The sequence below is a fragment of the Phyllobates terribilis genome, unplaced genomic scaffold, assembly GCF_046119375.1.
Source record: "Phyllobates terribilis strain yellow unplaced genomic scaffold, ASM4611937v1 Scaffold_11__3_contigs__length_659146591, whole genome shotgun sequence".
Lineage (NCBI taxonomy): Eukaryota > Metazoa > Chordata > Amphibia > Anura > Dendrobatidae > Phyllobates > Phyllobates terribilis.
The window spans coordinates 294,543,228-294,557,429 of record NW_027362771.1 but is presented as its reverse complement, the minus strand read 5'-3'; the positions used below and the strand labels follow the sequence as shown (position 1 = coordinate 294,557,429).

Below are 14,202 nucleotides of genomic sequence, written 5' to 3'. Positions count from 1 at the left end.
TTTTGTTACAACAGTTGTCATACATTATACTTTGCATAAATCAAAATGACTGGAAACTTGGATACCTTCAAGATGAATCCAAAGTAATCTTCCTTTCACTTTGGTAACAGATGCAACACAAATCTCAGAGGGATTACTTGGGTTGACTGCCTCCAGTTTCATGTTTTTTGTAAACCCACGAGAATTTGAGGTCTGAAATACAAATTAAGATCACTAAAGGGTACAGTCTATATATTAAAACAATCGGGAATACCAAATATGATTCGTCAATGAAAAAAAATTGCTGATGATGCATATATAATTTCTTTTTTTAACTGATGTATGTTTAGATGATGTGTATTAATGTGCTTATTCAATATGGAGGCTTAGGCTAGGGTCACACAACCGATTTTCTCTCATCCGAGAAAATCGGTCTATATATGCTCTGATCAGAGTGCAAACTGATTTTCTCAAATGTGGAGAAAATGGAAAAAAAATCCATTTTGTCAGTCCGTGAAAATTACACTGCACTCGGCTGTCATCCGAGTGCGGACGCTTGTTTTCCACAGACTCATTGACCTGCATGTAGCATAAGTTGTATCTAAAAATTATAACTGTTGAAAGCACAAAAGTAAGTTTTGTCTCTAATTGCTAAAAAAATATATAAAGGTTTAACAATTGAACAGAGGGCATACAGTGTTCACTAATATTGTCACATTATCCATTTCTCATTTTTGCTAGAAAAAAGTCACAAGGTAATTTATGCCAATAGGAATACTAAATAAATTAACTACCGTTTACGGGGTGACACAACAATCTTTATGAGAACATAAACGTTATAGTGAGATAGGAAAATGGCATGGGGATGTTCACATTCAGAATAAGCAATGTGTCATCATTAGACTGGAAATAATTGCTCAAGATAACTGAGAAAAAGTCATATATTTGTGATAAAGGTTCATTGTGTGCAGGTTATGTTATTATGATGAACAGAAAATAAAGATGGTTCTTTTATGTACAAGTCAATGCATTAGGAAAATCTATAAAAATTGTCATCTGTGCAAATTGTCAGGTTGCTGCGTTATAGACTGTTAAAACTGACTTTTGTCAAATTTATAAAATCAATATTATTTTAAAGTTTTGCAATTTGTGCAGAATAGTTTCTAGGAAAGGGAATTGTGAACAGTTAGTTCTAGTGTATGGAACGGTGAGCTAAAAAGTGTAACATTTAATAGACACGAAAAAATACATTATTATACAAAACAAGAAGAAAAAAAAAAACAAATATCTTAACTAGTTCTAGACCTCCCATAGACTTTAAACATCTGGGCAGTGCGCACTTTACTCTGCACTGACATTTAAAAAGGCCAAGGCAGACCTGGCTGCTTGCCCAGGAGCCAGCTGTCAGAAACAGCCAGGCTCCTCATAGAGAAGGCAGAAATGGTTTATTACCATCTCTGCCTTCCTGATCACTGCATATAAACCACTAAACAAGTGCTGTGTATACAGTATAAGAAACGCTGTCAGGGCTTCTTCATTCGGATTTGATTGCATGGTGTAGAGAGAGAGCAGAAGCTGTTGAGTCTTATTAGACTCAGATTGCTCTGCTGTGAATGCAGGAAGATGAATTTCACTTGTAGCTGGGGTCAATAAACCATCCCCAGTTATGGAAAAAATCAGCAATGAAAAGAATGTATAAATATGTTAAGACACACTTTATGAGGGGCACAGTATGAAATGAATTAAAACAGCAAGAAAAAATATAAATAAACATAAAAAAAAATAAAAAAGAGTCACTTCCAGTCAGAATTACTGTTTTTAGCCCAGCACCCATCAGAAAAAAATCTGCTCAACATTAAAAAATAATTCCTACAGAAAGTGGAGCGCAATTTAAAATGATTTTTTTTCAGCAGTCCTTTGTGGTCATGAAAAAAAAAAAGAGTGAAAAATAGAGACATATTTCCTATAATGTTCTTATTTTCCCCCAATATCAGCAAAAAAAAGGAATGTAAAAATTACTTAAAAAATGTAAGCTTAAAGCTGTGTGCCCACGACGCGCTTTTGGTGCATTTTTGGTGCGGATTTGCAGCGCAGAAACGATCAAGAAATGCATTGCATACCTTATCCCATGACTTCCTATGACATTCTGCAAGTTGTGTGCACATGGTCAGGATTTTTCTGCACGGATTTTACTTGCAGAAAAAATCCGGACATTACCAATTCTTGTGCGTTTGTGCATGTGGATTTACCTATACAATGCATTGGAAAAACTCCGCATGCAAAAACGCGCCAAAAACGCATGTAAAAACCACATGCATTTTTCTGCCAAGGAGATGCAGAAATGCTCAGTAAAATTTCTGCTTCATTTCTGCATCGTGGGCACTAAGCTTAACTGTGCTTTCAAAAACTTTTCCAAATAAGGTGTCCTGTGTGTGTGAATGATGAATAACACAATTTCTGGCCATTATGTGACTTATGCTGCATGCGCAATAGTTTTCTCCTCTGCGTGATCTATCTGTATATTGCAATCCACTGGTAGGTTGGGGGAGGAGAATAGATGCAGTGATTTATCCCATAGACAGCACAGTGCAGAAAGGGGAATGACTGCTCTTCATTCACTTTTTAGCTCACAGAAACAAGCTGCAGCAACATGGAGGACATTATGCAGCAGAGCTCAGCTGTGCTGATTTGAATCAAGCTTTGATATGAGATAAAACACTTGTTCAAAAGCTCTGCACTGTTTTCTGACTCCCTCTACCTGCTCACATTCTTGCACCTCAATCCTCCTCCCTCTCCTTTCTCGATAGAGGATAATGGTCTGTGTCATATGACAACTGTAGTAGTTCTTCTCCTCTGAGCAAGATGGACCTGAGCTGCTTTTCCACAGTGGATGAAAAGTTCAGGAGGCAGGGGGAAGGGTAAGCCGTCTGTCATAAATGGGGAAGGGAGCTGATTTTTCTGATAAGATACAAAGTTTCTTATCTCCTGTACTATTGTCTCTTGAAAGTACAGCTCCGTTTTAAGCCACATGTATCACAAAAAAAGGTAAAAATTATTTGAATATTATAGCAAAAAAATTTATTAGAGCTGTTAAAAGCTCAGGTAAAAAAAAAAAACCTGGATGACATGAATATCAGAGTTGCTTAGATAAAAACAACTCCTCAATACCAAAATATACAGTAATGGCCAAAAGTGTTGGCACCCATGAAATTGTTCCAGAAAATGAACTATTTCGCCCAGAAAATTATTGCCATTACACATGTTTTGTTATACACCTGTTAATTTTCTTTGTGTGTATTGGAACAACACAACAAGTAAAGAAAAAAAGGCAAATTGCACATAATTTTACACAAAACCCCCAAAATGGACCAGACAAAATTGTTGGCACCCTCAACTTAACATTTGGCTGCACGCCCTTTGGAATAAATAACTGCAATCAATCACTTCCTATAACCATCAGCAAGCTTCTTACATCTCTCAACTGGAATTTTGGACCACTCTTCTTTTTCAAACTGCTCCAGGTCTCTCATATTTGAAGGGTGCCTTCTCCCAACAGCAATTTTAAGATCTCTCCACAGAGGTTCAAAGGTATTTATATCCAGACTCATTGCTGGCAACTTCAGAACGCTCCCGTGCTTTGTTTCCATCCATCCTTCTTGAAGTATGTTTGGGGTCATTGTCCTGCTGGAAGACCAATGACCAAGGAATCAAACCCAGCTTTCTTACACTGGGTACTACACTGTGACCCAAAATCCTTTGGTAATCTTCAGATTTCATAATGTCTTGCACACAGTCAGGGCAACCAGTGCCAGAGGCTGCAAAGCAACCCCCATAACATCTTTAAACCTCCATCATATTTGACTGTAGGTACTGTGTTCTTTTGTTTGTAGGCCTCATTTTGTTTTCGGTAGACAGTAGAATGATGTGCTTTACCAAAAAACTCTATCTTGGTCTCATCTGTCTTCAAGACGCTGTCCCAGAAGGATTTTGGCTTACTCACGTACATTTTGGCAAACTGCAGTCTAGCTTTGTTATGTCTCTGTGTCTTGGGTCACCTGCCATGGCGTTTCATTTCATTCAAATGTCAACAGAAAGTTTGCGCTGAGACTGATGCACCCTGAGCCTGCACGGCAGCTTAAATTTCTTTGGAACTTTGATTGGGGCTGCCTATTCACCATCTGGACTATCTTGCCTTGCAACCTTTCATCAAATTTTCTCTGGCATCCATGTCAAGGAACATTAGCTACAGTGCCATTGGTTGTAAACTTCTTGATTATGTTGCTCACCATGAACAAATGAACATCAAGATCTCTGGAGATGTACTTGGAACCATGAGATTGTTGATATTTTTCAACAATTTTGGTTCTCAAGTCATCAGACAGTTCACTTCTCCTCTTTTTGTTCTTCATGCTTAGTGTGGCACACAGACACGAATCAAAGATTGAGTCATATTCTCCCCTTTTTATCCAGTTTAATGTGTGATTTTCATATTGCCCATACCTGTTATTTGCCACAGTTTAGTTTGAATGAGCATTAAATGCTTGAAACAAAGTTGTTTACCCACAATTTTGGAAAGGTGCCAACAATTTTGACTGGCCAATTTTTGGGGTTTTGTGTCAAATTGTGTCTAATTTGCCCTTTTTCTCTGTTTTTTGTGTTGTTCCAATACACACAAAGGAAATAAACATGTGTATAACAAAGCATGTGTAATTGCAAAAATTTTCTGGGAGAAATACTTCATTTTCTGGAACAATTTCAAGGATGCCAACACTATTTTTGCACACTTATGGCTATCATTTATCCAGCTTCAATGTTTCTTTTAGATGGACACAAGAGATGTTAAGATGTTTTTCTTTATGGACCTGTGTCATCACATTTAATGTGTAATTACCAATGTAAAGTCAATAGGTGTATATGCTTGTAACTAGTTAACGAGTATGTGGAATTCTGTTTTAATACAGGTTCCATAGAATGGCATGAGGAAGTTTACTGAGAATATATTTCATAATTTTGAGGGAGTTATGGAAATATAATAAGCCTAGAAGAACACAGAATTATATAAGAGGTTCTCTTTTTCCAAAATGATACAGATCTCTCGCAGTTGAAAATATACCTTTTATTTTCTTTACCATAGCATTCTTGGTGGTGACAAGCTTGACACAATAGACTTAAAAAGATTTTCCACTACTTTAACATTGACGATCTATCTTTAGGATAGGTCCTCAATGCCTGATCGGTGGGGGTGCGACACTCGGCACCCCGCCGATCAGCTGTTCTAGGTGCCGACAGCAGCTGAACTGGTCTGTTACGGAGCTGCTCCGTCTACTGATAGTGGCCACAGTCGAGTACTACACATCCCCCTTTATTGATTTGAATAGGGGGAGGATGTGCAGTATCTGTGGGTGGTGCAGCTCCGTAACGGAGCAGTTCTGGATGCCACTGGCACCTAAAACAACTGATCGGCAGGGTGCCAGGTGTCGCATCCCCACCGATCAGGCATTGATGACCTATCCTAAGGGTAGGTCGTCAATGTTAAAGTAGTGCACAACCTTTTTAAAGGTTTCAGAACTTGCTACTACCTTTAATTCTGAGCAGTCTTGCATCAGGTTGGTTAACATGATTACCATATGTGAAGTTGCTCAACTGCAGCAACATTTCTATAAGTTTCCATACAGAAAGCAATTTTATATTCATATTATAAATTTGGCAAAAATATGATTCTGCTTTACTACATGGCATTATTTGCTGACATAACACATATCTACAGTACAGGCTGTTATTTCCTTTGCTTACACTTTAAAAAGTAAAATAATGTGTCGTACAAATATTTCATTGTCCCTCATAATATTGTTCTTTATCAGTGACAAAACCAGTCTAACTTCCAACACAATGGGCATTCTTTAGATTCTTGTAAGGGAACATAGGCAGGTGAAATTCTGCATCTCAGTAATAGGTTATAAAATTGATTCCTGTGTTTTGGGAGATTTGCTAATTCATATATATCTGAGTGAATGTTTCCTCTACCATCTCTTTCACCAAGATCATTTACTAGACTATTTTATATTAAATTGTAGAAAAATAAATGACATCTTTGCAGACTTGCTGCCCAGAAAAGCACTTGATGATACTAACTCCCAGGGCCATGGCCAGTGATATTACCCTAGATCAAGGAATTTAAGACATCCATATTGGCTGGTGTTGTATTTTGACCTGCCTAATTGGCTGTTCTGTCTAGTTGGGTGCTTATTTCCCTTCCCTATTGAAATAAACACCCATAATTGGTTAATCCCCTGTTGATCTGGGAGTGTGAGGACATAGCGATTAGTATTGGAACTTTTTGAAATTTTTTCTGAATGTAGGTGAGAAAGGATCTCCCATCTCTTCCTGGAGAAGCAGACCATACCCAAACTAAGAAGCAGGCATGTAGGCATCAGTAGCACATAACAGTGACTCCTACAATCACCCATTCCAGTTTCCATGTACAATGTCACGCAAGGTATAGAGAGAACCCAGCGCATAACGACGGGAAAAGAGGAGAGAGCCCTATAACTAGGGAAAGGGAGAGTAGAGACCCCTAAACAGATCTATAAAACAAACCCTGACTCCCCTATAGACCCTAAATTGGTTCTGCACCTATCGCCAAGCAGGAAACCTGGCCCTAGCTGACCCTAAGGCTAGTCCCTAGGTAAGGAGCGGGAGGGGTGAGCACTGAGTCAGTCCTACTGCCAACTAAAGTACACACAGGGGAAACAAACAGGGGAATACACTTAGCTCCAAGATGACACCAGAGAAAGCATGGCAACAATCCACGAAGGAACTTCAAGGAAATTCTAGCCAATTACTAGAATCCCAAGCCTGAATAGGTATAACACACTATCACCAGCAACTCTCTGAGCAATCTGAGTGTATTTAAGGACACAGCAAGGAAGTGCTGATTAACAGCAGAAAGGTGAGGATACCTCAGGGTCCTAAAGGGAAAGGTATAATCCCCAAGCAACATGAGTATCATCACTGGGTCCTAAAGAGAGGAATCATAAAAGGATCAGGGAGATGTTTGTAAGGCCAAACGCAGCGACCTTCTACAGCCGGACACCATATGACTCTCTGTCAACCCTGACATCCCGTGACATACAAACTGTATGGAAGGATTTTCATGGGTTAGTGGATTGCGGTGTAGGATTTGAGTGAGCAACAGAGGGTAAAAACCAGGTAAGACCTGCTACGGTAGTAGCATTAGTCACAGTTCCAATGTAACAGCTTGAAAATCTACATACAATGAAGATCTTCCTTTAAGGCTACTAAATAAGAACGTCTATGTTGTGCTTGTGCCACAGGTCATGTACACAGGCTATATTGTTGCTGTTATAAAATGCAGTTGACCCTCTGGAAAACAAGGATCCATAATATCAAATAATTAATAATTCAATTATTTTTATTTATAGGGACTGTACAGGATTAGAAAAACACAGCTATTTTTTCCAAAAACAACACCACACCTATCTGAAGGCTGTGTGCTGTATCCTAGCTCAGATACATTTGTTTCAATGGAGCCAAGAGTTTCAATACCAGACCATGGACAAGTGTCGTATTGTTTTTAGGAAAAAAGGAATCTCGTTCTGTAAAGCACTATAAATAAATAACAAGAAAATGTAGTTTTAGGCCAGTTTCACAAATCCATGAAACTCGGACCGTTCTTGCAGTTAGCTTAGCTCGAGAGACCTAGTCCGACTGCCGGGTCTGCCTATCTAAACTAACTGCGAGAATGGTCAGAATTTCATGGATTTGTGAAACTGGCCTTAGCAGGAGTTATGTCGATTAGGACTTTGATCATCAATGCCACTCAAAGGAGGAATTCAGAACAGAACCATAAATTGTCATCAGTGCCATATTGATTATAACCAGCAGTGCTCATAAAGTTAATGTCCTGAACCAACCACGTCTGTTTTTACAAGCTTCCCTCTTTGTAACGTTAGTACATTAAACATCATTAATAATAGGAACGTTGGCATCTTACATTTCTGAAGCATGTATGAGGTGCTGCCTCCGCTCCACACTGCTTCTGGTAATCCGCCCAGTCAAAGTCCTGCTCCGGATAACCTGATTTCACAAAATATGAGGAAATGCTTACAACATAATACAGGTCAGGTGCATTCGTCCTTGACAGAAGGCTATGAAATGAATGTCACATTGGAGCGTTTACAAATATTCATATTTAATAATTAATACAATGTTTTTCCTGTTAATTCTCTGTACAATTGATGACCGGGATGAAAACTAGTGGAAACATCATTAAAATCAATAATGGCAAACAAATAGAAAACGCAAATAAATCTATTGAATTCAACCTATTGTTTTCCTACAATATCAATGCTGGGAAAGGCAAAGCAAAGTTCCTGATAGAAGAATGCAAATGTATTCACATAAAGGGGAGAAATCTTTCCTAACATCCATTTCTTGGATTGATTGCCCATGTAAACAGCAGTCTCATACAAGTAACGAGTGACATTATGGCCCAGACCACTGTTAAATTCATTTAACACAATAATAATCAAATCTCCCAGTTTCATATGCTGATCGTCACATTATTAGATTGTACCTTGCAAAAGTTTTACGTTATATTTTGTATTTATTATAAATTTACAATCAATTTACTACTTGGGTAAATTAATTTTTTTTATAAATGATTTCCACTCCTTTAGGCTACGTTCCCACGATCAGTAATTAGTGACTTTTTATGTTGCAATTTTTTTTGCAGTATTTTTGCACCAATTAGCTAAATTTAGGTTACTTGCATTTTTTCATTGTGCTTTTTATTTTAGTGTGCTTTTATTGTGTTTTTTTTCTGTTGTTTTCTGTCTCTTTTAGATGCGTTATGTTTTAAATAAAACTGCTTTGTTTTGGAACCTTCCTATTTCTTAGCTTTGATAAAATGTTATTGATACTGTCATGTGTTTATTAGATGCGTTTTTAGTGCATTTCCGCTGTGCATATGCATTTTTTTACTTCTCATTCAATTCTATGTGGAAAATCCAATATGTACTGCCGATTTCAAAAATGGTCAATTTATGCAGCATAAAAAAGAACAAAGGGCAAGAGATTTCTATAAATCCCATCCACTTAGTTGGAACTGTAAGGGTATGTGTAAACGATCAGTAAACGCTGCGGATTGGACGCAGCACACTTGCGCTGCATGCAATCCGCAGCGTCCAGATGTTACAGCATAGTGGATGGATTTGTAGAAATCCCATGCCCACTATGCGTTCCCATTCTCCTGTGGATCATCCGCGGACATGGATAAGTAACGCGTCTTCACAGACCACATCATGTCAATTTCTCTTGCGGAGACGGTGGTCTCCGCAAGAGAAATTCTACAAGTGTAATGTATAGGAAGCGGTGAAGCCACATGTGTTCAATGAATACATGTGGATTCACCTGCATGCAGCGCTTTGAACGCAGCATCAAGTATGCTGCATTCAAAGCGCTACCATTCCTGACAGTGTGCACATACCCTAAGACGCAGCTTTTTTGTGCAATGAAAAAACTCAGCATCAAAAATACACCAACTACTCATTGTGGAATTCAACCTGAAAGAGGTGGTCCACTACAATGTATAATGCGCCCATCGATTTAAACCTTTTAAATAAGTATTTTTGTAAATACCTTATGTTGCCGTATATGCCTGTGAGCGGCGCTATCGCTGCTCGCTCAGTCCCGATCATGTGACCTCCGGCTGCAGTCGCCGCTGATGTCACGTCAACTTCCGGACTCCCTTTCATCACTGAGGCGTGACCCAGTCGCACGCACTCCCCCTGATTGACTGGGCCGTGGGCGGTATTTCACCCCACCCACAGTCCAGTCAAACAGGGGGGGTGCCTGCACCTGGGTCATGCCTTCGTGATGCAAGGGAGACCGGAAATTGATGGTGACATCAGCGGATGTCAGTGACGGCTGCAGCCGGGGGTCACATAATCGGGATTGATCAAGCAGTGATAGCGCCGCTCACAGGCAAATACGCAACATAAGGTATTTACAAAAATACTTATTTAAAAGGTTTAAATCGAAGGGGACACTATACAATTAAGTGGACTACTTCCTTTAAGTGCTTGTATGACATTTATAACTGTTTTACAGACCTTTTGGAGGTGTGAGATTAACCCCATTTATAAGACACCATTGTATCGGTAGGAGACCCAGGGAATCAGCATGACAAAGCATCGACATATTTCTTGTTTCAGGTCTCAAATCATCAATAGTTACTAGGAAGTATACGTTGTTAAAAACCTGCAATATACAGCCAGATGGATTGTATTAATAGATGAGGCTCACGTGGACAGTTGTGTTACCTGCTTTATCATTGTTGACCAGCATTTTTACAGATCTCAACAAATTATATAGTTGGGAAAAAGATCTATAAAAATAGTAGAGATGAATTGAGTAGTGGGTAGTCTGTGTGATTGGAATAAAGCTATAAAAAGATGAATATACTGTACATCTAATGAGCATACAAAGAAAATATGAATTAACAAGTAGGCAAGACTGTCTGCTGTAAGATTGAGAAGATGCTGTTTTTTATTGATATTTATACTATTATTGCACAATGGTGGATTGAAGAAAATTATTTCTGGACTACATTTACAATAGGCCACATGGATATAGCCTTAAAGGGGTATTCCGATCTCCAAGATCCTATCCCAATATGTAGTAGGCGTAATAATAATAATATTAGCAAATACCTCCAATTAGAAATGTAGTATTTTTGATTTGTTATGTCTCTTTCCTCATGTGCAGGCAATACAGGACCTTAGGTATCCATGGTTATGACCACTGATAAAGTGACAGTTAGTTAGCTAGCTGCTAGTGGTCGTAACCATAGATACCTAAGGTCCTGCGATGCCTGCACATGAGGAAAGAGAGATAGCGAATCAGAAATACTATACTACATTTCTAATTGGAGGTATTTGCTAATATTATTATTATTACACCTACTAGATATTAGGATAGGATCTTGGAGATGGGAATACCCCTTTAATATGGCTCCATAAAAACACCCAGTTGTAAGCAGCCATAAGATCTCTGTGTACCTCACATGCAGATTTAATACAGATTTCTTTTGTAGGATTCTGTATGAGTTACAAAATGTGTGCCATGCTCCATAGGATAACAAGAATTTCTTCTACATAAGAATATCACCATGTAGCAGCACAGCATAGAGCACCATATAAATGTCTACACTGATTTAAAATGCAAAATGTAATATCAGTGCATATTATCCAGAGTTGTAAAAACCCAGTAAACAAATAGCTTCTCCATTAATTAAAGACTATTAATTCCAGTCCTCCAATACTAAAGACTTAAAAATAATTCCAGTGCTTTCTCTTAATAAAGATTGTGATTTCTTCAACTCATGAAGACAATATGTGCTAATTAGTGATGAGCGAGTGTGCTCGTTTAACCCTTTAGCCAAGCACGCTCAGGTGCTCTCCGAGTATCTTCGGCGTGCTCGTATATTAGGTTCCAGTTCCTGCGTCTGCATGATTTATGGCTGTTAGACAGCTTTAACACATGTGAGGATTCCCTAACAAACAGGCAATCCCTGCATGTGTTAAAGCTGTCTAACAGTCATAAATCATGCAGACGCACTGATTCAAACATAATATACGAGCACACCGAAGATACTCGGAAAGCACCTGAGCATGCTCGGCTAAAGGGTTAAACGAGCATGCTTGCTCATCACTAGTGCTAATATATTCTACTAGGGGGTGATGTTTATAGGGTTTATTCAGTGCTTTTTTTTAGTATGGGCTTAAAAACAGCAGGCAGGTAGTTTCTAACTACCCGCCTGTTCTACCTAGCGCCAACATAGAGCGGTAATTGACCGCTCCTGCCAGCGATTCAGCTGTTCAACGTCAACAGAGCAGCAACTTCTTTTTTGCCCTGCTCTGTTGATGGAGCATGATTGTTAGGCAATGGGAAGACGGCTGTCAATCAGCATGATGGCGGCAGTCACACTCCATCAACAGAGCAGAGCGGAAAAGAAGCTGCTGCGCTATCAAAGTGACATCAGGGGAAGCCGCTGAATTGCTGGCAGGAGCAGTCTGTGAGCACTCTATGCTAGCAGAGATCATCACTGGGCACAACAGGCAGTTAGGTAGTACTAAAAAATAGTCTTGGATAAACCCTTTAAATGGTGAATGCAGTGCTAGCAGCAGCTTCCTCCAGGAACATCAGAAGTGTATATGAATAAATGACATTTACATTATACATTTCAGACTGTTTGTATATATTGAGACGTCCTTATGTTCATTCTATAGTAACAAGGCTGGATTTAGATCATACAGATTCCTTATAGTTACTTTAGTCATTATTGACCAGGAGTGTTACTCACCTTAGAGATGGTTGCAGGACGAATATGAGAAGGCTCAGTTGGGTCTACGGCCTCCACCTTCATCGCAGCAGTGAATGAATGGGGCCTTAGGTCAGCATGATCCTTCATAAAGGAAAAACATCTTATTAGTATATAGTATCAACTGCAGCCTTTCAGCAAGACATCCAGGAAACACAATGCCGACGTTGCAAAAATGTAACAAGTCTGGGAGGTGAGTATGTGTCTTTTAATTTTATGTGGGGCCCTTTAGTAGTTAAGGGGTTTTCCAGTAATGGATAACCCCTTGAAACAGCTAAGATTAGAGACAAAAATGTATTTTGATGACGTACAATTAAAAAATATATTGTGGTGCCATATTTGCCAAAAAAACAAGGTAAATACTTTTATGCCCAAAAAGACAAAAGCATTCTAGGAGTGAAACTTTTATTGACTAACCAGAAAAAAATTCAGGTTAGTCAATAAAGATATCACTCCAAGAATACTTTTGTCTTTTTTTTAGGCATAAAAGTATTTACATTGAATGTATTTTGATGGTGTTTTAATGTGAATTTATATTCACTGCAAAATAAATTTAGCCCCGTATATCAATATCAAATTCTATGAGTTCAGGGTATGTGAGACTGTAGTAAGAGCCCAAGAGAAGTGAAGCATTTTATGTTGTGCATTTATTACAGTAAAATGCAACTTTCTTTATGTCCTCAACCCATTAAATAGAATAGCTAAAGATTGGAAATATTTGTGTAACATTTCAATATATGTTTCAAAAAAATCATATTGCAGTCTGGTAACCCAAGCTATATCTTACCTTGAACACTTCGAGTGGGAGAGGACTTCTTGCAGCATCTACCAGAGACTTTTCAAGAGCACTTTTCCATTCAGACATACTCTTGAGCGGACAAAGATCTAGAGGATTACAAATACATAAATCTCATGCAATACACTGAAGATAATGAGTGCTGAGCTAGTTTAACATTGATCATACTTGATCATATATGTTTTTAGCTACTTTATTCACATTTCTATGTACTATTTCAGAAAGGGTTGTTTCACAATGACTGCCCACTTAGATGGATACCAGTGAAACAAATTGTCAGCACTGCCTCATGTAAAATTAAGTCTTCCTCTGTTCAACAGATAAAACGCACTGCTTTATTGGTCAGATTAACATCCAAGATAAAATCAATTGTGTTGTTATTAAAGGGGTTTTCTCACAAACAAAAGTTGATTTTAATCAATAGATCTTGGAATAATAATAGCTTGCACAATTGGATGGTTTAAATAAAATGTTCATGTGCTGAGATAATCTTATAAATGTGCCCCTGCTGTGTACTGTGTAATGGATGTGTCTGACCGTGCAGGAACATGGTCTGGACATGCCACAGCTCCTGGGCAGGGGAGGAAGCAAAAGAGTATACAGACACTACAGCAGGGGAGCGCTGCTGATTCTTTTTGTGAGGTAAAACATTTCCCTGACTGTTTTTAAACAATATTTTACTTCAAAGAAAGAATCAGCTGTGATCCCCTGCTGTAAAGTCTGTATATTTTTTCTCACTTTACCCCTCACCCAGGAGATGTGGTATGATCAGACTATGTCCCTGTACGGTCAGACACAGCCATTACACAGTACACAGCAGGGGCACATTTATAAGATTATCTCAGCACAGGAACATTTTATTTAAACACATTCAATTGTGGAACTTATTATTATTTCAAGATCTATTGAATAAAATCAACTTTTGTCCACGGTAAAACCCCTTTCGGGTTTATATGAACAAACACATTTTCGATCATGTTCTAGGATCTTCATGAGAGTATAGACGTATGTTTTACATGAGACC

The 14,202-nt window shown here is 38.5% G+C and overlaps 1 protein-coding gene across 5 annotated transcripts in view; it reads right to left on the bottom strand.

Moving 5' to 3' along the window:
- SFMBT2 (Scm like with four mbt domains 2) overlaps positions 1 to 14,202 on the bottom strand; it is a 281,711-nt gene that overhangs the window by 80,829 nt on the left and 186,680 nt on the right. For all 5 annotated transcript variants that reach the window (XM_073652450.1, XM_073652449.1, XM_073652448.1 and 2 more), the window contains 5 exons: positions 13,170 to 13,267; positions 12,365 to 12,466; positions 10,113 to 10,260; positions 7,994 to 8,076; positions 66 to 192 (listed from right to left, as the gene is read on the bottom strand). In XM_073652450.1, coding sequence (XP_073508551.1) covers positions 66 to 192; positions 7,994 to 8,076; positions 10,113 to 10,260; positions 12,365 to 12,466; positions 13,170 to 13,267 — 558 coding nt within the window. The remainder of the gene's footprint in view (positions 1 to 65; positions 193 to 7,993; positions 8,077 to 10,112; positions 10,261 to 12,364; positions 12,467 to 13,169; positions 13,268 to 14,202) is intronic.